At 35.7% G+C, this 24890-nt stretch overlaps 1 protein-coding gene across 3 annotated transcripts in view; it reads right to left on the bottom strand.

The window, feature by feature from the left end:
* Positions 1-24890, bottom strand: part of LOC114871237 — a 290378-nt gene that overhangs the window by 102598 nt on the left and 162890 nt on the right. For all 3 annotated transcript variants that reach the window (XM_029176905.2, XM_029176904.2, XM_046287444.1), the window contains one exon: positions 12886-12992. In XM_029176905.2, the coding sequence (XP_029032738.1) occupies positions 12886-12900 (15 nt within the window). In that variant the 5' untranslated portion in view covers positions 12901-12992. The remainder of the gene's footprint in view (positions 1-12885; positions 12993-24890) is intronic.

Genomic DNA, 24890 nt, shown 5'->3' with positions numbered 1-24890 from the left:
TGGTGTTTGCAAAGAGAAATTTTCATAGATATTCAATACAGGTACAAAATGATAACAGAAAATTTAAGGAGGAATTTTTATTTAAAAGAGTCAGTTTCAAGAGGTTTTTAGAATTAGAGGCTAATGAACTAAGGAATTTTTAATTAAAAAAAATTAAATAGTGAAATTTTTGTACTTTTGCAAATGAAGAGACATTATTGAATGAAAAGAATCGAAGGAATACTAAATTTTTAGCTACTAATGTAGCTAAAATGCAAACAGCCCATGATCTTCTATTTTCTTTTATTTTAAAGTAAAATTTACAGTAGATAGTCTACTGTAACAGTGCCTCGTCTTTCCTATAAATCTTTCTTTCCACCTGTAATTCACAAAAATAATGCAACAAGAAGAATCCAGTCAGAAAAGAGGAATACAAAGAGAAAAGGTGAGAGATGAGAGAGAGAGAAAGACAAAGCAGTCACCGTATGAATCGCAGTAACTCGACAGAATTGAATCACTCGAATTACACTTGTATGATTCATTAGCGTCTCGCCCGTTGAAACAATAAGTGAATTACCATACGCATTGTGCGAGACGATTTCGCGTATGTTTTTGTCGTCTGCAACTGGTACACCGTGCAGTGTGCATTGTTCTCGGTAAAAGTGAATTATCTAACCGAGAGACACGATGATATTTTCATTGACGAGTTGTTGTTCGAATCGATCCATTGTTTGCTAACGTCTGATCGGTTATATCCTATCAAAATCCTGTATACACTCTTCCTGGTCGACACTTCTTTTTATCCCTCGTTCACAAATAAAGCATCAGAGAAATTAATAAATAGAGAAATACAATAATTCAATAAAATTTGAACCCATTCGAAGGGAAGCTAATGCCATCGAAAATTCCACGATATTAAAATAGCGCAAGGATTTAGGTTCCATAAATTAAGAAATTTTTATCAAAAATTCTAAAAATTAGAAACACCAATCATCAATGACACCCTCTCTCCATAAGGTGCTAACGAGATTCATTAATCGAAAATGATAAAACCATCGAATGTGCGCGCGTGCTCTATCGAAAGCATCGAATATCATTTAAACATTAACGCGTTGCGTGGTGCAGAGAGATCAAGGAAATGTAAATCACAGAATGCGCACGTATCGGGCCTCGCACGCTGTCATTCGACCCAGCGATTATCATTAATCCCGCGAAATTAATGGATCCAGGATCACGCGTAGGACGTGTTCAACGGGTCGGCCAGGAGTGGCAATGTAAATTCTTCGTAAGTGTTGGGTAAACAATTACGTAGGCTGTTTCACAGGTGAACTATAAACGTGCTCGAGCAACGGCGGAAGCGGAGGTGAAAGTTGTGCAAATGTTTACAGTGGAAGTGAACTGCGGCAAGAAGGAAAACGTGGAAGGTGGTGATGGTTCTGGTGGTTGGGGGATGTTCGCGGGGTATAGAAGCCGGTGAATACGAGAACTATGGGGATGAGAACCATCCCTTTAAGTTATTCAAAGGTGGAGAACATCGAAGGGTCTTCGAGCCCTTCCGCTCTTGGTCCTGGATGAACTGCGATTAAGAGGAGGTAATTTTATTAGAGAAGCACAGCGGGGACCCGGTCGCTCGCTCGCTTCTCGACTGCCGTTTGCTCGATTCAGCTTCGAAGGGTAAATTGTATGCCGAATTGTTCCATTCGTTTGTTAAATCGATTAATTCAAATAATCTCGCGGTAATTTCATTAGATACTGTAGCTTCTGTAATTACGGAATCTTAACAGACAATTCGTTAATATACTTTTAATCTTGCGGAATTTTTAATTGAAATGTTTAGTCAATCATAGAACTGATGGTAGAAAATATATAATAAAATTTATTTCATGCGGTTTCGTTTGTACTCGTTTAATTATCTAAAGTGGGTTAAATAGAGACACCAAGCTTTAGTGTGATAATTGTAATTAACACTAATTACCATGTCACTCATATATGGGTGGTGCTTGAAATTATTGCTAATAAAAATAACAAAATGTTGTATGAATAATAGAAAAGATTTTGAAGGTAAATTATTATAAAATTTCTTTTTCTTTTTAAATTACCAATATTAAATAAACGAAAATTGATATAAAATCAGAATTACAGAAGTGTAAGTAATCTCCCCAAGATCAACAAATGAGCCACAAAAAGGGTTATCAGTAGAAGTAAAGGGAATCCCCGAAGGAATGCGTTTATTGCCAGTTTTAAAATGTCATTAGTCGAAAAACTTTCTCTGACAATAAATCCAATTTCCCTGGAATAACCTTGAAATTAGCCGAAAGTTCGTTGGCAAACTTTCCCCTGGGCAGTAACCTTTAGAATGCAATTCCGTTTCTGAAAACGTTGGTTATTCTTAACCGCTGCAAGTTAATTGCATCGGATGCATGTTCAATTTTCCAGCCGGAAGTTGGTCGGCAGCAGTAGCCTCGTAAACTTTACGGTTTAAATTAAGAAAGCTCATGATGAAACGCTGTCAGCACCGGCGTGGAAAAGTTTACCAGCTTTTTCAACCGGCTTGTCGCCTTTTCGTGGAAAACTTTTCAGCAATTAACGTGCGAGGAGACTTTAATCTCTTTTAACAACTCTCTGTGTCAAACAATATAAAGATACTACCGCTATTTTGAAGATTTGAGTATCTACGATGCGTATACTACTTGCCTGAGCACCTGCTAGAATGATAACATTCGTCTGACTACTTATGGTCCCAATCTACTTGTCTAATTATAATACATAATAAAGATTCTTATTAAATCTGTTTGATCACCTATGATAAAAATTCTATGAGCTTGATTACTCCGATTCTACTTGTCTGGCCACTTGTCTATTTATTATTGATACCTATTCCACTTGCATAACTATTTATGGCTACATTATTATTCTTTTGTCTAATTATAACCAAACAACCTATTTTTATTCCCATGCCCATCTATCTATCCTATTCTAGTTCGCCAACCACCAGTGTGTTCGAAAAAATCCACTTGTCTGACTATTTATTGACTTATACTACTTGCACCTTTGCTCAATGCCATCCATTTCAATTGTATGACTACTTAACGACTCCATTTCATTTATCACACTATTTATAATAAAATATATGATATTCTAAGGATCTACAGGTGTTTAGAATGATTGCATGGAATTTTAATTGACAAATTACTTCTTCATAAAAGTATCGCTGAATTTGAATAAGCACAGAAAGTTGGAAGGAAAAAAGAAACTTTCAGTTTTAAATCGACTCGTTCCGTGAAAATAACGAAATAACAGTGATTAAAACGAAATTTCATCGTTGGCAAACTTTCTTTATCAACTAATTAATTACTACTTTCAAATTAATGGAAGCTATTCGTTCATAAAGCAGCGAGGTATCAGCTCGCGCGTCTGCTTCGCGAACGAGAAAATTATTAAAATCCAATTTATATTCGTAGAACGATCTGTAAGAAAGGGGAGACGCGTTTCTCTGTACGTGTACGAAAAGTTAATCATCTTAAAGCGTCGAATCAGGTCGTTCGACCGTTTCTACTCCTCCTCGACACGTTAATGCTGTATAAAAAGAGTGAAGGAGAAAAAAAAAGAAATTCCGGACAGTGATTCGTGAATTTAATTCGTGCAAAAAAAAGGAAGAGATTCGTCGATATCTTGAAATTCACGAGCCATCGCCGCGAGCAAATCTTCGGAATTAGCGGATTAGCCGAGTAATGCCAATCTATCGTTTTACGAGCTGACGTGATCGCAATAAAACTTTTTCATCCACTCGTAACCGGTCGACGATAAATCGGCGTTACATTAGAATTTCTCTTACACCGATGAAAATTCTGTCGAAAGCTACTCCACGAAACAATGAAAAGCTTGATTTTCACAATTGCAACCCTAGTCGACAAAGTTGTCTGAGTCTGGAAACAACTCTTCCAGAAATTAATACAATTGTACCAGAGGAAGTGATAAAACAAGTCTTCCTTGTAATTGAATAAATAACGTCAAGCGAATTTTTCCTCGTGCTTTCACGGTTCGCAGACACGAAAACCGTGGTTACATGACGCACTCCCGGGAATTGAAACTTTGTTCCTGCTCGGAGCAAAGGACAAAAGCTACGTTCGAAAAAATTCGAAAGTTTACCGAGTCAAAAAGTGGAAGCTCATTACAAGTTGAAATGGAATTTCAAATTTTGATGGACATTTTATCTGCGATCCTGATCGGAATTCTCTGCGATTAGCGTTTATACGAAAAGGAAGAAATTATCTTATTTGATACTTTGATGGTTGAATTTTTTTCTGAAGCGTGATTCAAGCTTTTTATATCGCGTAGTTTACGTAGTAAAATATAAATGTTGGATGAAGTGATTTTTGATGTTACCTTACAACTTCTTTTACGCGTTTCTTGAAACTATGTTTTTTGATGAGGTTGCCACGAAATCACCGTAACTACACGTTTAAATTTTGGGGAAGATATTCTTTATAAAAATTGAAATGTAACATTGAGAATTATTTTTATATCCTCCAGAAAAAGAAGTTAAAGTTTTCGTGAAGTAATTTTTAAATTTTCTTTATTTACAAATGTCTCAAGATCCACCCCCTTAAAACATAATCCACAATAATCCATGTCCACGAGATGCGTCCCGACATTATAAGCTAGGAAAGGTGGAAAGCGCGAGAAAATGAAATATCTAACTAAATAAAATCCGGCCGCAAACCCAGCATATCTCGACCAGATTGCTGGTTCAACCCTCGCGTTGCAGTATTCATTTCCAAATCCGTTGGCCTCGATCTCCGACAACAGTTTTTCTCCGCCAATTGGCTGCCTAGCCGGCGGCTGTTCAATTATAGACGACTGAAATATCATCCGTGTTTGTTTTATTCACTATAAGACCGTGACAAGATGTAATTCACATAGACGAAGGTACAAGAAGGGTACAAGAGAAACTTGTAAATTTTACACGAGCTACGAGGCTTCTTTCTTTGACTGTCCAATCTTTTTTTCGGCAACGCGGGCATACACCTTCGTAATTCGATAATCGAGTTAAAGGACGAATCGAGAATTCAGCCGGGTTCGAGGAAGTCCGTTCGCGATCACTTTACGAGGCGACGTGATTGCAATCATTCCAGCTTCTCGCCGTTGTCGAACTACTTGAAAATCCTACGGAGTAGTTTTAATAATTCAGTCGGAGACACGACACGGCCGTTGCTGCATTGCTTTCGGGGGGAAAAAAAAAAAAAAAAAAAATTAAAGCACGAGAGCCGAAACGCGAATGGAATACAGACGAGCGTAAAACAGGCGAGCCTGGTAATTGTTCCGGGGATAAGTAATGGGGAATTGAAAATCACGGGGGGATTCGATCGAATGCCGTCCATTCGAGATTGATTCATTAGCCGGCGAATCGGTGGATCTTTCGATTGCCTATTGCGGCTGCGATTGTGTTTTTAACACTTTTTGTTCCGCAACGCCACCGAATGAATTGGAATTCCTAAAAACGTTTGCCTTTGAAACTCATTCAAAATTTCATCGTTCATATTTATCATTGATAACAAAAATTAATCCTGGTACCTTTCAAAAGAAATAACAATAAAATATATGATACTATATAATTGTTGAGATCTTGAAAAAATGTAAAATTAATTAAGATCAATGTTTGAGTAGAAAATCAAGTAAATACAAAACCCTGTCTAACAGTAATTAATTAATTAACATCGCAAACACCATAATGCTGTATATAAAAGAAAATTATGTTGCTTTCATTTTCATCTGAGAAAACATTGTCTAGGATTAATTAATTAATTATCGTCACAACCAACATTGGATCACTGTTTATGCACAAGAAAATTATGCATTACTATTCTAAAATTAATTTTCATTATGCACAAACGAATTCAATTAGTGTTCTTTGTACGTTTTCTTGTTAAGGATAAGAGAAAAACAAAGAGAATTCGGAGTGAAAATCGAACTTATAGAAGCACGATAAAATGGATGAGATGAGATTCGACGAGGGCAAGATCGCAATCACATCGCATTGTAAAACGATCACCAACATCTCCCCTTGGTATCCGGTTAAATTCAGATTCGAGAAGACGATTCTGTAATATGCTTTTAAACGATAATAACGAGTCGGATGAGAGCTGCGTTCAAGAAACAAACCATGGAATGTAAATTTCAAACTGGCCGAGCGATGAATAAATTTGAACTTCGGGAATATTTTGATTCGGCAGCTCCTTCTGATTTCCCTTGAAATTTCGTACGAAACGCGGATTCGACGAAAAAACTTTTCGTTGAACGAACACAGTTTCACGGGTGCATTATTCAGTGGATGAATAATCAAGGATAACTTAGGATAAATTAGGAATTAATTTTGCTGCATCCTCGATTCTAATGTAACATTCAATCATTTGAAAAAAAAATGAAAAAACATAAGAATAATTTATATATCAAATTCATTAAAAATTTTCGAAGACATAAATTTGCATTTTTTGAAAAATACGCAACGAAAATTGAAGAAAAAATAAATTTGAAATTTTTTATTTACATTAATTTACTATCTCTATACTGAAGCTCACAATTTATAATCAACAAATGCAAATTTTATTTCATCTACTTTGTATAATAAAAAGGATGTTGTATATAGTGCTCTCAAGCAAGAACTGAAACGAGTTAATTCACCCCCTGTACTTCAGATGTATTTGTTTTCATAAACGTAGAAGAAAATGCATTAAATTGTCCTGCGACCCCTGTATAAGACATATAAGAGGACAGTTTTAAGTCTGCATAAAGAAATATGCAAATGGCGAGGAGAATTTTGAATGAACCACGACCTCAGAGACGAGCTTAAATGTAATTAATACCACATTGCTTCTCCTTTCATCCCTCTCCTTTTCACCCTTCCAACAACGATCTTCCTTCCTTCTACGCCCCTCTTTCGAGAAAGGATTGGTGCATCAGGAAGGATGGTTTTACCACGGCGTTAACTCAATATCTTCGCCATCATGCCGCGATCTGTTCCTTTCATCCCCTTTCTATCTTGGCACCAAGACAAATGCTCAAATAATGTCTGTGATAGGGTGGAATTCAAACTCGCGACATTAAAATCTGGTGAGTGTTATTTTGGTAAAATGTTGCATGGGTAATTTGAGAAATTAATTCTAAAACACCAGAGGGAATAAATTTTATTTTGGAAAAATATTTCACAGTCAATTTGAAAATTAACCCTAGAATTCTCAAGGGTGGTTAGGTTTACCTCAGATTGCTTTAGATTTTAAATAAATATTGTTTTGTCAATATGGCCCATGGGTACTTTACCTAAATAACATAATTTTTTTTTTTTTTTTTTTAATTTCAAGTATACTCAAGAGCCCTTTTATAAAATTCAACCCTTACGATTGTTCTTAATACCTCACGTTTATTTCCCAGTCAAAATTTACAGAATTCATCGTGTAAAAGGAGAAAAAGGAAAACAAGGGAGGGTTGATTCTTTCCTGAAGACAATGAGCCAACAGCAACTGCAATTCTATCGCGCTCCAAAAAGCTCTAAAGAAAAAAACTTCTTCGTTTCGCGAGCAACTCGAGCCGAACAATTCCATGCAGCCAGCCCCGTGTGCAAGCAGAATCCACCATAATAATCTCGTTAGAAATCTCCTGCTGGCGGGGATCTGTTTGTGCACTTTTAATTACGGAGAATTTTTGCGAGCACGCGTTGCCACGGACATAAAAACACGCGACTCCGGTGTACCGTTGCATAATTAAGAACGTTTCCCCCATGAAAATCGTTAAATTACCAACCCCCTTTCTTCCCTAGTACATGTGTTCATGTTATTTTAATACCGGCTACTCGAAGAACTATAATGTCATTTTAACAGATGGCTAACCCTTTTACTGCGAATAAGGGTCAAAAGGGAACGAGATGTTGAATTAATATTAATAAGATCAGCAGGAAAGAATTTCTCAAAAACGATGGCATTCGCAAGTCTTTTTGACTGAAACTGTTTCTTGAAAATCTTCATAGTATCTCTAGTATTTTAAAATGTGTAACCATTGTATAGAATAACTATAGTCATTGGAAAATACTTTCTCAATACCGGTAGCTTGAAAATTTCTAGCATATTACACGTATGTGTATGCATGGATGCGAGAAATTCTCACCGCTGGAATGGCTGCAAGCTGTAGCGAAATACAATTACCAGGCAACAGCTGTCCATCAGAGCCAATTTATCTATGAAATCCGCCGATAACTAGTGATTATCATTATTCATCGTTGACGAGCTCTTATACGCGAGCATCATTGCTGGTATAATCAAGAAAATTATGCGACTTTTTCATCATCCTGAAATTGAAACGTTCCAAAAAGAGAAATTATAATAGAAATTTTGAATAATATGCTTTTGGAAGATTCACAAGTGCAGTATCACTATAATAAAATCATTCAAAATAATAATTCTATCCAAAGAATATATACTTCTATGTAAATTAATATTCTAAATTAAAGTACAGTAAAACCTGGATAAATGCAACCAACATTGGGACCCAGTGGTTGCATTTATCCAAGCGAGGTGTCGAATCTCGGATTACACGCGACGACCAGCCAAGCGTGAACGTAGAAAGAGACAGACAGTGGTGGAAAGAGAGAGGTCCGATGATCAAAGGAAAGAGCCGAAACGTATCGGTGTGACTAATACTAATTGAAGTATAAAACTTTTTTATTTTTGACTTTTTTTTATTGAAACTTTTACTAACGCATCGGTGAAATTTTTCTGATTACAATGGTACCAAACACGATATAGTTTCAATTATAATTACTTGCTAAAATTGATGTTAAAAGTTGGCAAAAAGCAACAGAGATCGACATCAAAACCAGTCGCGGTGTTGGCTCTGGTTTCAAAGGTTTCATTTATCCAAGCACGGTGGCGATTCTGGGCATTTAATGTTGCATTTATCCAAGCAAGGTGTCGATTCTGGGCATTTAATGTTGCATTTATCCAAGCGAGGTGTCGATTCTGGGTATTTAATGTTGCATTTATCCAAGCGAGGTGTCGATTCTGCGTCTGTACACATGTTTTCTATTTAGCCGACATGCCGACTCTGTGTCCGTACACATGTTTTGTATTCAGCCGACATGCCGATTCTGTGTCCGTACACATCTTTTGTATTCAGCCAACATCACTTATATTCAGTCGTGGTGTCAATTCTATGTTGTTTATTCGATTACTATTGTTTATAAATATAATTCAAACTATATCGTGTTTGGTGTCATTTTAATCAGAAAAATCTCACAAATGCGTTAGTAGAAGTTTAATTAAGAAAAAGTTAAAAATAAAAAAGTTTTATCGTTCAATTAGTATTAGTCACATCGATATTACGGTCGGATCATATTACACGGTTTCCTCGCCGAGCGGCTCGGTTCGGCTTAGGGGGGTCCCCCCAAGTGGAGGGGATAGCGATGTTGCACTTATCCAAGCATTCTTTCGTTGCATTTATCCAGGTTTTACTGTATGTATAAATTTGAAATTGTAATTATATTTCTTTAATTAATAAAAAAATAAATAATTAAATCTTTTTTCACAGAATCATCAAGTTACTTAATCCACCGTTAATTGTAATAAATAAATGTTAAAAAATTAACAAAAGTGTCTCTACAATTCTAAAACTACCCCAGCAACAATTCTCAATTGCCCGAATCAAATGAAAAATGAAACCGGTTAAAACCCAATCGGCTGCAACCAGGTTTCTCCTAAAATCTCGATTAGCGAGCCATTTTTCAATCCACCCTTGGACCTCTCTCACCCCGGGACCGGAAGTCGTGCATCATCTCGAATAACTAACAGATCCCTTTCGAACAAATCTTTTCCAAGCCGTTAGTTATCGAGAAGCTGGTCGTCAAGATTAAGTTCGAATTTCATTTAATTAGACAGAGAAGAAGGGTGGAAAAGGGTAGTGTTCTCATGAATTTTTTCGCCACACGTACCACGTCTACCACGAATATTGGATTCCAAGCGTACCAACACGATCGGCCTTTTTTTCCCCTCTCTCCCTCCCCCCAACCACCACCCAAGGTTCCTTAATCAAACGGAAATTACTCGCGCCGAGTTGTCACCGGATGTTCGAGAAGCTAGCCTGACCGTTAGGAAAAAAACTTTCAATCGGAATACGTTAAATCGAATCACGTTCACCCCTCGAGTGAAAACAGTCGAGAACAGGTTGAGTTTCCACCTGAGCACCCTTCGTCATTAGCCGTCCACCTGGAAACAAAGTGCCCAACCCCTTCGAATCCATTACACGACACTTCTCTCCTTTGCCGCCTGTTTTCGACTGTTCCACCGCTCCTATTAGAACGCGAATCGAATCCGGGAATTAGTTCCACGTTTTTTTTCCTCCAACGAATTGTAATCCGAGTTTCTAGGATAATCCTGACGATAGAAAGTTTATCGTTCAGAATGAAAGTGCATAACTTTAGCACTAAAATGCGAATAGGAACTTTTTAAAAAAATTATTTCGAAGAAACTAGTCGATGAATTGAGGTAAATTTTTGACTGTTAGAAAGAGGATACATTGTAGATTATTTAAGAAAATTGGGATAGTTCTGTGCGAACAAATATGGCCGTCAAATGAATTCGTAATGTCTCATAGCAGTCTGATCTGAGAATAGACGGGATTCTATGAAATTTTACAGACATACGTTTAAAAGCGATGGATACCTTTGAAACCACAAGAAAGGCGTCCTATGGTAGGGTCGATTCGAATTTAATTAAGTCAACCACCATAGGCAATTTGGTAGGATGCTCGCATTACAGAAGCAGTCGTTAATCGGATGAAGTCTGCGGTTCTAGGAGCAGTAGATATCACGATGCTATGAAATGTCTTGAGATCTCGCGACGGGTTCTTCCTCCTTTTCACCCTTTCGTGAAACCTTCCTTTGCGCACCCTTTCTTCACCCTTCACCCTCGTACCATCTTCCCATGCGAGTATTTGACTTTCAAATAGCGCCTAACCGATATAGTACGTTATAACCAACCACCACTCCATTTCGAGAAGCAATTCCCGCTAGCTGACGAATAGCCATTACCACAGACTAACGATAACTCGATTCATGGGGGAAACGGTACTAGATTTTTCAACGCCGTTTATGGTGTTTCTCGTTTCTTTGTCGGATGTTCGATTCGCCGTTTTGAAACTCGAATATGAGAAATTTATGGATGGCCATTATTTTTGCCTAATATAATAACAATGAACATCTACAGCCCTCAATTTACAGTAAATTTATATTAATATCATTTTTAATTAGTATTACTAATATTAGTTTAATTCAGCTCTTAATGAAATTAATACCCATAGCTTTTCTTTCTCTTTATTAAAGAAATCCAGAGTTAGGAATGGTCGATTTCGTTGAGGCATTGTTCAAAATGGTTGGAGGATCTATTTTAATATTTATCGAAGCGATTAAGATAAGAGGTGGATACTTATAATATTTTGAAAGGTGGTTCTAATTTCAATTGTCCTTAGTGACTGTAATTGATCACGAGTAGGAATTGATTAAATTAATAAAGGAGCTCGTTACTCGAGCGACTGGGATCGATTTTAATCTTCAAAAATATTGCATTCGATTATTTGATTTTGAAAATAGAAGAGCTCGGTATTTAAATGAGAAAGAAGTCGATAACGCTAAAATAGTCCTGTCATTTCTTTAAATAATTAACAACAACGTCTAATTATATTTATACGACTGGTAATTTTCCATTTTCGTATTCTGCACGAATTTTATCATAACTGATATGATCATGAATATTCATAGGATCGAATATCACGTGATGAAAAGAGGACCGTGTCGCGTTCAATATTTATTCGCTCTTAATGTCTACTTATAAATCGTTGTCAATTTTTTCAAATAATAACTAGCATCTCTGTATCACAAATACATATGTTTTCTAAAATTCTAAAATTTCAAAATTAAAAATTTAAGAAATTCTAAAATTCCAAAATATTAAAATTCTTTGCATCAAAATGTTAAACGGGAAATAATAATAATTTTAATATCATGGAAATCGAATAATAATGCAATCTACTATGTCTAGAAATTTAACGTTTCATAAATCATTCATTCCTTCCTAATTAAAATGAACCTCCAGGAAATGCATCGCAAGATTCTCGACGCACTCGATGCATTTTGAAGTTTACCGAAAGACAAGGTGCACAACAGATGGATGTTCCAAAGGAACACTTTGCAAAAGTGTATCAACGTTTCCGTGGTACGCGTTTCAACCGCAAGCGGCTGCATTTCCTGGTGCAACGGGTGGAATAACAGAGATGCACGCGTAAAATTTACTCGTAAACAAGAAGCTTTCTTGTGAGCATGGATCGACATGTTAAAAATTGTAAAGCAGCCAGGTGCATGTACTTTGGCCTTCAAGTAACACGAGCAAAGATAAAGTAACTTGAAATTTCACAACCATTTGACGGATTGAAAAAGAATATAGAAAAGTGCAATGTAAACTGCACATTCTTATCGTTGTCGTTTTATTGCACATTTCAAGGCAAATTTAATATGTGCACGATTCAAAGAAAATTTAAATTTAATTTTATACTTCATGCTAAGTTTTACACTATCCCTTGAAATATTATTTTCCAGTGTTAAATATCATTATTTATTTTCTAAGCCATTTCATTTCAAAACTGATCATTTTAATTCTAAATAATTGATATACAGTTGATTATATTTTTGAAAAATAAGAAAATAGCAAAATTACAAATGGAAGATTTAATTTCTTGCATCAAAGAAATGTTTAACTCTGACTGAAAATATTTTCTAAGAACCAGATCACTTGTTATGATCATCGCACAGCTCTATTGTAATCGAATAAACGAAAGAATAAAAAAATAAATTGTTGAATAATCACTCACCAGAACTTTCACCATGTATATCCTCCAGTTCTAAAATCCAGCTCAGTCAAACCGACACAGCCGAGCAGCAGTTTAAGATTTCCACTGCAACGGACCGTAAACTTGCTCTGAAAAAAAAAATTTGTTCGCCCTGGTTAATGGTGAAACTATCTGGTCCTGTTTGCCCGGGCAAATATTTCCGTGCAACGGCATACGAAAGAACAGTCGCGCGATCCTCGTTGCTATTCACCATCGTGGAAAGCGACGGAAATTGGGTTATATAAATATCCTTCGGAGGTGTCGTCCAGAGAGAATATACCTTTTCGTAAAGAAACAGTGGCAACCTAGCCTGCTCTTTCTTTTCTTTCACCACGAACACGATCGTATATACTCTCTCTTACAACGTATTTAATTATTTCACGCCTATTCAACCGTACGAGTTAACGAAGCTACGAAACCGCCTGTTGCCCGTTAGCAAGGTTAACGAATTCCTAAGGTGTTCAAGAATTGTAAATGGAACTTTCTGACACCATTTTAACAAGAGAATCACGTCAACTATTCGACAAAATTTATGGTGTTGTATTTTACATTGATGGTATTTGGAAAATATTAACTGTACACACTAGACACTAAATAATTTCAAAAATATTTAGATAACTTGGAATTGGGGTAAATGTCTACAATTAGGAGAAATCGATTGAAAAGAGATAAATTCTATGTATTTTTTCCCTTCGAATCCAAAACTGTTGATAAAATTTGGGGGTCGCTTGTATTGTTTTACAACGAATCTACTTACTCTAATGATAGCTCAATTCGTTCACAGTAACGCAGTAACACTGTATTCCGTCTACGCCTCGCGAACATCGTGCACAACACACAAAGCTCAATCACAGACTGAAGGTGGATACACCAAGTTTCGAGCAACAAATCAGGGTCGATGTTTGAAAGTCGAGAAGAGGATTAATTTTGCCTGGCTCGACCGGCTGAGAATCGATGTTTTGATGTTTTGTCGAAGGAGACGTTTCAAAACAAACTTAAATCACCATTTAAACTTCCCATTCAACACTCTCAAAACTTTAATTCTACGATGATTTAAAATACTCTAACTTGAAATAAAACATAGCAGAGTTTGTTTTACAATTCAACAGAAAAAGCTAATAAAATTGCCTAATGGTTTAAATGAAATCTGATCTGATCTTTTTTATATTATTTTGACTTTTCAGAATTTCAATAAAATGAAAAATATTTTTTTTGTTATCATAATTACATTCTTAATTAATAAAACCAAATTGATACTCTGGCGTTTATGTAGTTGATTATTTTATGTAAGGTTTGTTTTTTAAAGGCGATAAAAAGTAGTAATGACGAAAACAGTCGTGGACCAACGATCGAGATGGAGATGACTCATTAGTCCAACCGAGTCGTTTATCGAACATGTGGTTAAGATAGATTGATACGCCAAACTTTCGACCTATCGGATACCCATTACACGCGATTAACAGCAGATCTGTTATCAGCCGCGATTAATCTACCGGCAGCCACTAATTAAACAACGAATGTTGATTAAAGCCGTCTACTCCAAGACGTTTCTGAAAAACATATCCTCTAAAACCGATCACACAAGATTTCTATCAAACTATTACACTTCTATGATACAAATGAACGATATATAATTTCATTTAGAAAATTATTTTTAATTGATAGGTAGTCTTCTATTTTTCATTTTCCCTTTTTAAAAAATAATTTCGTTCATTAATTTTGCTTTCATGTATATTATTGTAAATTGCAACACCTTTCCAGTAGCAAAAAATATAAATCAAAAATCGAATAATATTTGTATATTTTATTTACAGTACCTTTAATATTTAAAATTTATTGTATCAATTTCTATTTTTAAAATATGAAATAAATATTTATTTTTGCAATATTTCCACAAGGATATAAAAAATTGTAAAAAGAAATATAAAAGTGGATAATTAAATACCCCTACATTGTCTATATAAGGGCAGTTTAATTTTGGAAATTAATTGTCCAATTATCAAGCAACAAACTATTGAATTATTTCTAGTGGTATAAACATAACATAGCCCTCTGACCTGGAATTTAATGTGTAAACCTTCCAAGAGACGCGTGTAAAGGGAAAATGCCAAACAAAAAGGGGTGAAACGAACAGGTAAAAGAGAAAGAGCATAAAGAGAGGCGGGTCTACGGTGCCGTTACGCTCCCGTGTTCCACAGTGTTAGCGTTTTTGAGTTAATTACCGGTGTGGAGGAAAAAAAGTCTGCACAACTGTTCGCTCCGTGAGCGAACAACGGAAGTCTAGAGCGACCATTGTACGAGCGCTCTAATGTATGTACAGCTCCAAAATCGTGATACTTAAGCAAAATTCCAGTGTTTTTGCACCGTGCAACGTGGGATGAATAGACGTCTTTGCAAATGAGATTTCTTAGAAAAGCTTAACACAATTATTTTTTGTTCAATGGAAAAATATCCAGGTCGAGCTGCATTTTCTTGACAAATGCAACTCAATGTAGAGTAATTTTAAAAACGTTAAATCGTGTAATGAACATGGTATAACTGCAAATTTATAAAATTAATATTTCTAACGGTGATGTTAAATAGATCGAAGTACATTTTTCTCGGAAGTAAGGTAAATAATCCCATTAATACGTCTGCAAGGTATTAAAGAAAATCTTGATATGTCTTATGGAAGATCTCTCGCCTATTCTATTATTTCTTCTATCAACATTCTTTTTTTGCTGTTTGAGCGATTCAAAAATAAGCCCGCGAGCCTCGTAAAATCCTCGAAGCGAACCGATACGGTCCGCAGCTTTTCCGTATTTCGTTTTGAATTAGAACAAGGTCTTTGTCTATGAATCATTCTATTTCGAATCGGGCGAATACGCGTTGCAACTATAAACTCGCTTCTGGATGTAATCCAATACACGATGCATATGCTTAAAATTATAGCCGGATCAACGTATCATCCATTTTCTTTTCATTCTTTTTCTTGTCCATCTATCAAGGCTGATTAATACAAGAAAGCTTCGTACGGGTCGGATTTTCCTTTTAGATAAAACGATATTTGACGTTTACTGATCGTACACGTCTTTCAGGATACACGATATAGAGCAAAGTGTTTCTTTTTTAGAATGATTTAAGCTTTCATTTTTCCTATATATGGGCTGGTTATTATTTAAAGAAAAACTTTAGGTGAAACATTGAAAGAAGGAGTTCATTTTCAAGTGGTTGTGAATTTAGAAGTATGAAAAATCTGTCATGATTTGATGACTTAAAAGTATCATAAAATAACACCTATGATGTATCAAATTAAAGCTTAAATTTTGAAGAAAGAGACTACATAAGCGTTTTATGAATACATTTCATAAAAAATGACTAATTCTTCACTGAAGCAAACAATGAATACCTTAAGAGTTGAAAGTCGTCTGCACTTCGTTTCATATGAACTACCATTATGGTACATTTTCTTAGATAATTTTGTAAAAAATAAGATAATCTGATAAGCGAAACTCTTTAAGAAGCTACTAAAAAAGGAAAAAAAAGAAACTGGGCGATCACGAAAGAAAACGATATCGCGCGAGTGCAGTCGCGTGAATGACCGCAATAATCAAGGATCAGAGTGTAATCGAGGATCATAAGTGCGACAGCAATTAGTATTCACGTACAGCTATCGTCAGCAGACGGCAATTGCCGTCCTAAAGAGCCGTTCTGCGACTCTATCTCTGACAATTGCGCGACGCCGCTTGAAACTAATTCGACGAAACCATAAGAACGGACGTTTGGCCACGTCTCATGGTATTAGAGTAAGAGAGAGAGAGAAAGGGAAAGAGAGAGAGATACAAAGTGAACAGGGTGCAACGTGGATCCCGATGAACAGCTGAGGAGAAACCCGAGAGTCGACGAAGCAAAGTCAGCGCTGCCTGGAAATAGCTTTGGCAACGGCTTCGCCAACGTGCTGTCTTGGTTCATAAAATGGAAGATTACTAGCGTGTTGCTTTTCTACACACGCTTCTTGTCGCGTCTCGTTCCGCCTCTCATCCCCTTACCTGGCTAATATAGATCATACACTAACGATTTCGAAGGGGGTGAAACGTGTCGTTTAGCTCGTAATAACGAAATTTCCTCGGATTTGTTGCGCCTCGTCACTGACCAAACAGATGAAAACCTTGTTGCCTTTTCTTAGTTTTCTTATTAGAAAGAATTCGTATTCGAAATTATTGAAATTTCAACGAATAATTATTTGAATAAGGAATTCGAAGTGGAAATTAGACGCTTAAATACGCTAATTACCCGAATTTAGACGTTTCAAATACCTTAATTATCCCGATTTAAACGCGTTGGATATTTCAATTTACCCAAATAAGAAATTTGTATTTGAATTAACCGAACTCTAATTATCCTAATTAAAATGCGTTGAATACTCCAATTACCCAAATAAAAATTTAGTATTCGAATTATTTGAATTTGAATACTGCAAATATTCCAATTATCGAAATTAAAACGCGTTAAATACCCAATTACCCAAATAAAGAATTCATATCCGAATGAATTATTAGCTCTGCTCGTCTATTCCACTATCTATAATTAATATTTCTCCAATTATGAACGTAAGGAGCGCCGATAATTAATACAGACTAATTATACAGAAAGACAAAGTGTTCTGAAAACACTGAAGAATATTTCTTTTATCATAAGAATGACAGACTGCTTCAGTTACCACCAGCGACAATTAAAAGATTGGAATCTTGACCCGATCTTCGAAGAGTCTTACCGTTATGGAAGAAATTCAGCGAATCTTTGATTTAATTAATTCCATCTTGGCTCGTTCTGGCTTAAGTTAACTCGTGTCAAAAGTACAGGACGTTTCTGTGAACTTCGAAGGAAGTGGTGTGCAAACGAAAGAAATATTTCATCAAGGATAACGAACAGTTTACCATCCTCTTTGAATACATTACAGGGACCAATGGAAAGGAAACTAGTCTTGGTCAATAATCGTGGTGCAGTTGAGACCGATTATTAAGAGACTTAAACTGAGATGAGGATCGTTCGAAATAGACGTTTGACGTATTATATCTTTTTAGTCAATGAGAAGATGCTTCAATTTTAACGAGCATCAGCAAGAATTGAAGAATTATATTATAGAAAGAGAAAAACAATGAAATTTTACGTACAAAACATGGTAAAGAAATATCTTTGTTAATTAATATGCAATTATACCAGAAAAGCACAGCTCGTAGTGGGCTTACAGTTGAAATAATTTCAATTCTATGAAAAATTTTTTTTCCTTAAACGTTGGAAATGTTCTACACGAAACGTTAAATTTATTTCAAAAAGGAATGTACATTTTTTTCATTCAATTATTCCAGGTGAAAAATGATTTTTAGAAGGGAGGTCTTTGCAGCACGTGGAACGTATTGTTGCATCTGTTACGACAAAGGAAATAATTAGGTATTCCATTCCTGTGGAACCACCCTGTACAAACGTACGAGACCCAACGGCACGATTACACCGAAATGAAAGTGCTCCACACACACTCTCTCTACAATGGTATGGAGTAACTAGGAATGAAAAGTAGTTAAACTTTATGGGGCGTCCTGTATTATCCAGCTACCAATGAAATCAGAATTCAACTCGCCGTTGCTAACGCTGATATTTAATGAAAAATACTATTAATAAGATATTTCTACTATTTATCAGAATTAAATAAGACACTTGAAATTACCTTCAATAAAATTTACAATCATTATTTTAAAAAAAAATACTAATAATTAAAGGATTGCATTAAAATTAGGATCATTGATTCAACCCAGTAAACTTTCAGTAAAATTTGAATGTTTGTATAATTTATATTTATAAATGAATTTTTTACAATAGAACTTCCAAACGAAGATAAGATCAAATGTTCTATTTTTAATATCTCATCCTGTATGTGATGACAATTTCGTTTCCGAGCAAGAGTATTGCAGTTGGAGTACCAATAAAAATTCGTCCTCGAGTATTATTAAATTTTCCAGACAGTTAATGCATCAAATCTAGCGTGTCTCGACGCGTTGCAACGATGCATCCTTTCACGCTGCAATAAATGGTTATAATTGCTGGGGTGACACTAATAAAATGACGGCGAACCAGAATTTCATATGATCTCCATAAAATACTGCTACATTTAACCCTTTTGATATTCATCACAATGATATTGAAAACACATTCTAATATCCTCTATTAAAAAATTTTATAGATTCTCATCCATCATGAATCGCACATAATTAAATTAATTATCATTTATTAAGTATCGTGAGAGATTTCCAAGTCTATACAAATGCTTCACATAATTATAAACTTCACCGTAATGATTATTACAACAGGGCCGTGTTATAATGCCTCTTCACTACTACAAGCACTTTTAATTAGCAGTAATTTCGCGGGGAATTAAATAACGAAACTAAAACGTTAATAGCTTGCATTAATAACTCGAGCGTTATTAACTCATCGATGATAATGATAATAATGGGTCGAAATTCAACGGGTTTAGTGACCCGCCGTACGATTCGCGAGCGTTAACCAGCTAGGTGGAACGAGCCGAGATACAATTGCCTGCGACATTGACAAGAATAATAAAATAACGCTGAATACGTTGTGCCGGTGACAGGGAAAAAACCGCCGCTTTCGAAATTTCTGCTTTCGACAAACTTTTTACTGTCCCGATGCGTCCACCAATCTGCCAACTGCAATTCGAGAATCGTTTCTCGTTTAGAAACAGCCGCGAAAGTGTAATAAATCCAGGCTCTTTTATTCTACGTTATAATTGCAATTTATGCAAACATGATTGGATGAATGATTGATCAAAAAATTATTTATTCCGACATTTTTATTGGTACTATTCAAGATGTGAATTCTATCATTATTCATGACAGGAAGGTTTCATCAAATGCAGCTTATGAAACATCAATTTAAAGCTTAAAATTAGATGAAAAGGACTGTATAAAAGATTTATCAATATTCTTAATACACAAGGATTGGTTACATGTTAAAGATAACCATGAATCAATCAATATGCAAATTTGTTTTCTCTACTTCCAAATATCCAAATATTTATTTTGGAGTACGAATATAAATGAATCTTTTACATAGCTATTTTTATCACACTTTGAACATTAAATTCACATATGACAAGTCCTATTTGATGAAACTTTTCTGTCATGAAATTCTTTTAAACAATAACCAACCTAGTAATTGATGCATCCTCCACTGTAATTAACAATAAGTCAGTTTGTGTTAAGAATATTAATGAATCCCTTACACAGTTATTTTTACCAAACTTCAAGCTTTAAATTGACACGCTGCAAGTTCTATTTCGTAAAACTTTTCTGTCATGAAATTAGACCGGACGTTCAATGTTCAAAAGTTCCTCACCCTGATTTCCTCAAAATCATCGATCTTATCACGAAACACTATAAAATTCTCCAACCGAATAAGTTAATTATAGAATACCTCAAAGTAGCGAAAATGTTCATCATACGGTGGATGTTAATTTCGCAAGTGCAAAAGCTGTTGAGAGTAGCAGGTAGTACGGAACGTCGCTCGTCAATTTTCCGCGCGTGATGTATCACCTTTAATACCGCAATCTCCATCAAACCGCGCAGAGTCGCGGTCAAACAAGAGCAACTGGTCCTCGGTATCGTTCACGAAGCGTTCGCGAACGTGTTAAAATCGTCGAGCCCGAGCGTGGATCCGCTTTATTCGGTCAGGCAACTGTACGACGAAACTCGGCACGTCAGTTGCGGATTCCGGCATGTGTCTCGTCGATTTATCTCGCACACGTGGACCAACTTTCGTCCACGGTTGGCCACGATTTCGTGCGAAGTTTCAATGCTCCGGGGGTAGGCGAAGAAGCATAGGAACGAGCGACGAAACAACGTCACGAACGAACGCGACGCGCCGTACAATGCTAGGAAAATAAGGTGCTAATGGCATTAACTTTCCTTCTGCTTCGATGATTTACAAATTTTTATTATTTAAAGTGGAATTATTTGAATATTAAGTAGCGCTAAAGATTAATGTGCTGGACTTGAAATTAAATTTATTAAACTTGACAAAACAGAATTTGGAAATTTGCAAATATCTGAAATGTAAAATATAGAAAAATTGATTTGACAGAATTCTTTAAATAAAGAAAAAAAGTTGTAACGATGCAACGTGTAGAGCAGAATGTTAAACAAGAAGTTAGAAAACCCATTGGATATTACTTCTGGTAAGCATGATTTAATAGTAAATTTCATCCAAAGCGTAGATATACGAGTTGAACAAACGAAACACTTCGTAAACGCAGGTGCAAATTCGTTATATTCACATGCAGATTATCTCGCGTGCCCGTTTCGAGGCATTCGCGAAATTATGATATAAATGGAAATAACTCTGATTAATAGTTGGACTGGCAAAACGGTTAACGTGACCTAGAAGGTATTATTAATGGTTACTTTACAATGGATTCGCAATTGAATGCGACTAAAATGATGAGCTGATTCCAGTTGCGTCACCGCTTGTATAAATTATTCAACGATCACGATAAAATCCATTGTACTTTGCGATTCTCTAGTCCATCGTCAAAACGAGAATTCCCTTTCAAAACTATGTCTATCGTTTCTATGAACGTTATCGTTCTCCATCCCGCGAATTACAACAGTTTTCCATCGATAACCAGAAATTACAAATGCAAAATTGAAATTACCACGCGATTGGATGTTTCCCGATTAACGGAGAACAATTTCACCCGCAAAATTACCAAAATCGTGTTTCACGTTGGTGCAATATTTTTGGAAAAAATAAACACGCGGAAAGAAAGAAATTTTGGCCAGTTTTTCCGCCAGTGATTTCTTCGAATTCCTTGAATAGCAAATACTCTTGCCAGCTTTTGGAATATTTTATAATACATTGTGTCGTGACGTCGTCGCCACCACGGAAGCCCGGTATTGTCCTGGTTGCTTTCGAGATGAAATTTTGAAAAGCTGCCGAGCTTTTACGGAGAAGACCCGCTACGAATTTCTTCAGAGAAGCTACGTGTATTGGACGAACACGCGAATTAGGAGATGGCTTGTACAGAGCGCCAATTCTCATAGCTCCCTCGAGGGATCGGCGAACATCTTTTCTCTACTTTCGAACGTGTTCTTGTAACGGAACGGTGTAGGAAATTGTTCCTTTGTCGAATTTTATTCATTCAAAATGGCGTTGCACGGGAAAAGGTCGATTTATGTCTTTTTCAACGATACAAATGATCGGTATCTTGAAACATTTAACATTCTACATTTGGAACGTTATAATTCAACAAAGAATAAAGATATTCAAAAAACCTTTCTGTAGTTATTTTTGTTACAATTTAAGCTTTAAATTGATATATCATAAGTGTTATTTGATGAAATTTTTCTGTCATGAAATTAAAATAGAAATTAGACTTTCCATCTGACGTGAAATATCTAATAAGAACAAAGTCTCAAAAATTCTTGTTAATTAGGTCACGTCTTTACGACGTTTGATGGTTGCTCCCCATTTACCTGCATACTTCAATCAAATGCCATTTACCTATTTCCAGAATCATCCTCTCTCTTGGTGCTTTTCTCCTAGCAAGAATTAACACTGTCTGTATCGAGTTATCCCACCGTCTTATCCTTCCCGAGAAACATAATCTAATTTCTTGGAGCAAACCTTCGTTCTCTTCTAGAAAAAGGAAGGAAAAGGTCGGAGAATCGTAGGTGAGCTCGGTCGGTCACGGATTAGAGGGTTGTCTTGTACAGAGGCAAATTACATTTAACCCCTGGAGATTTTCTACACCTATGTTTCCCTGTTACCTTATAGCTCGTTCGTGAAGGATCCTCGAAACGTATAGTTCCCTAACAATTGTCCGTTCCCGGCTTTTCTTCTTTGTGCCGTCGTGAAACGAGGTGAAACAGGGAATAGTAATTAGGTATCGAACGTAGAATAGAAAGGCAGCGAGAGTGAGAACGTTTTCATTTGAATTTAAATCGCTATTTTTAATGACACCGACAGGATTCCAGTTATTAGGGTTAACAGAGAAACTCTCCCTCTTCCCTTCGAGTGTACGTGATCCGTGTTAATTAATGCATAGAGAACGGAAACGCCTTGGAATCTGAATGGGTTTCTTCTTTATCGATGAAGAAGAGATTCCTTGAGCAGACGTATTTTAGTCTATTGTGCCATCAACTGACTGCTTTAATTCGATAAAGCAGAGAATTTATTATGCATGGCAAGAATAGGATATTTCGTGGGACCATTTCTAGAACAAATCCAATTAAACATTGGATTTAGCTCGAAATCTAACAATAATTTTAATTAAAATAATTTAGAAACAATCCGCTTAGAAATTAATTTTCTCTAGAATATTCGAATAATAACAAATTTTGAAATACCATCTATTTGAAATATTAATTAATTAAAATAATTTAGAAGCAATTCTCTGAGAAAATAATTTTTTCTTTTAAATTTATCTAGTAATCAGACATGAATTTAATCTACAGAATCAAGTAGGTTAAATAAAATAAAAAATCGAGGAAGATCATCTTTAAAACATCGCTAAAACCATCACATCTAGGAAAAAAGCATGTCGACACGGTCGTTCGACACGTGACAAACTGGGTTTTTTATCGTTCGAGCTTTCCAACGGAAAGTCCAATTCACGGACGAATGAACCCAGGAGTCGAAATGGGAGACGGTAGACCGGTGGTATAAATTCGCGTAATTTTCTACGATGGGATTTCACGTGTCGACGTGGAAACGTAGCTTCCTCTCTCATTTAACCCGGTCTACCTGGGCTTCCAGGGACCCCGTGTATGGAGAATAGCGTTACCAGAGAAGACGGATGGAATGAAATACGGAAAAACAGAAGAGGACGAAGAAGGATATACGGCTTGGGGATCCTAAAGATAAATTGAAGGAACGAAATAGGAAACAGGGCCAGGTAAGTCTTGGTAAGAGAAACAGAAAGAATAATTATTAAAAGATTTCAGGGCTTTGCATTTGCAAACTTCCTTCAACCCTTTGAAGTCAAAGAATAGTTCAGTGAGCTGCTTTAAATAATTTCAAATTTAAATTATGGTACACATAAAATTATCCAAATAAAGTATTAAATAATTAAAAAATTATAAATTACTGTGGATGCAAGAATCTTCAAATTTAAATTATAAGTAGACTGCAGATTGTTAAAAAATATTTCTATATCTTTCATTTCAAAAATGCATAAATATCAGTGGTTTAATAATAAAGTTAGTAAAAGTACTTTGTTTAAAATCAATTTGATATTGAATTACAGCTGGTTAGAAAAATACAGAAAGAAACAAACGAGAAACAGGAGAAAGAAAGCAGGTAAGTGTTCAATTTTCTTGTAATTCTTCTATATTAGACGCGGTAAGTAGTATGAATCATGCAAGATCAGACATGCGAGCCTTCCTTCAATTTAACGCTACCTAAGTTGCATTTCGCGATAAAACGGCAGAAACGGAACGTGTAATAAAGAATAAGGGAAAACGTGAAAGTACGAGGAAGAAACGGATAAAAGAATTTACGACACAGCCGGAAACACCCAAGTAGTAGTATAAACCTTCATAAGTCAGACACTTTACGCTTTCCCCTACGCCTTACGCCAACATCCATTACAAATAAATACAAACGTGATACTATATACCATCCAATATGTAACAATAATTATTAAAATATCTATTTTCTTAATATTACTGTTTCATAATAATAATTATTAAAATATCCTTCTATCCTGAGTCAGATACACCACTATGGAACTATGCTTGTATTTTTCATCTTGATATTATTATCGTTAAATTCCAATACCACAATTCTTCCAATTATCGAAGTATCAATCAAAATCCAAAAAAATCCTTCCAATTGTGCAATACTGCAAGAAATTGTTATAAAGAAACGTATCGGGTAACAAGGAGGAAGCGACGTTGTTTCCTCGGAACGAAAGGTAGAGAGTATCCAATAAA

Source organism: Osmia bicornis, chromosome 10, assembly GCF_907164935.1.
Source record: "Osmia bicornis bicornis chromosome 10, iOsmBic2.1, whole genome shotgun sequence".
Lineage (NCBI taxonomy): Eukaryota > Metazoa > Arthropoda > Insecta > Hymenoptera > Megachilidae > Osmia > Osmia bicornis.
Note: the sequence above shows the minus strand (reverse complement) of the source record. Positions and strands in the feature narration are given on the sequence as shown.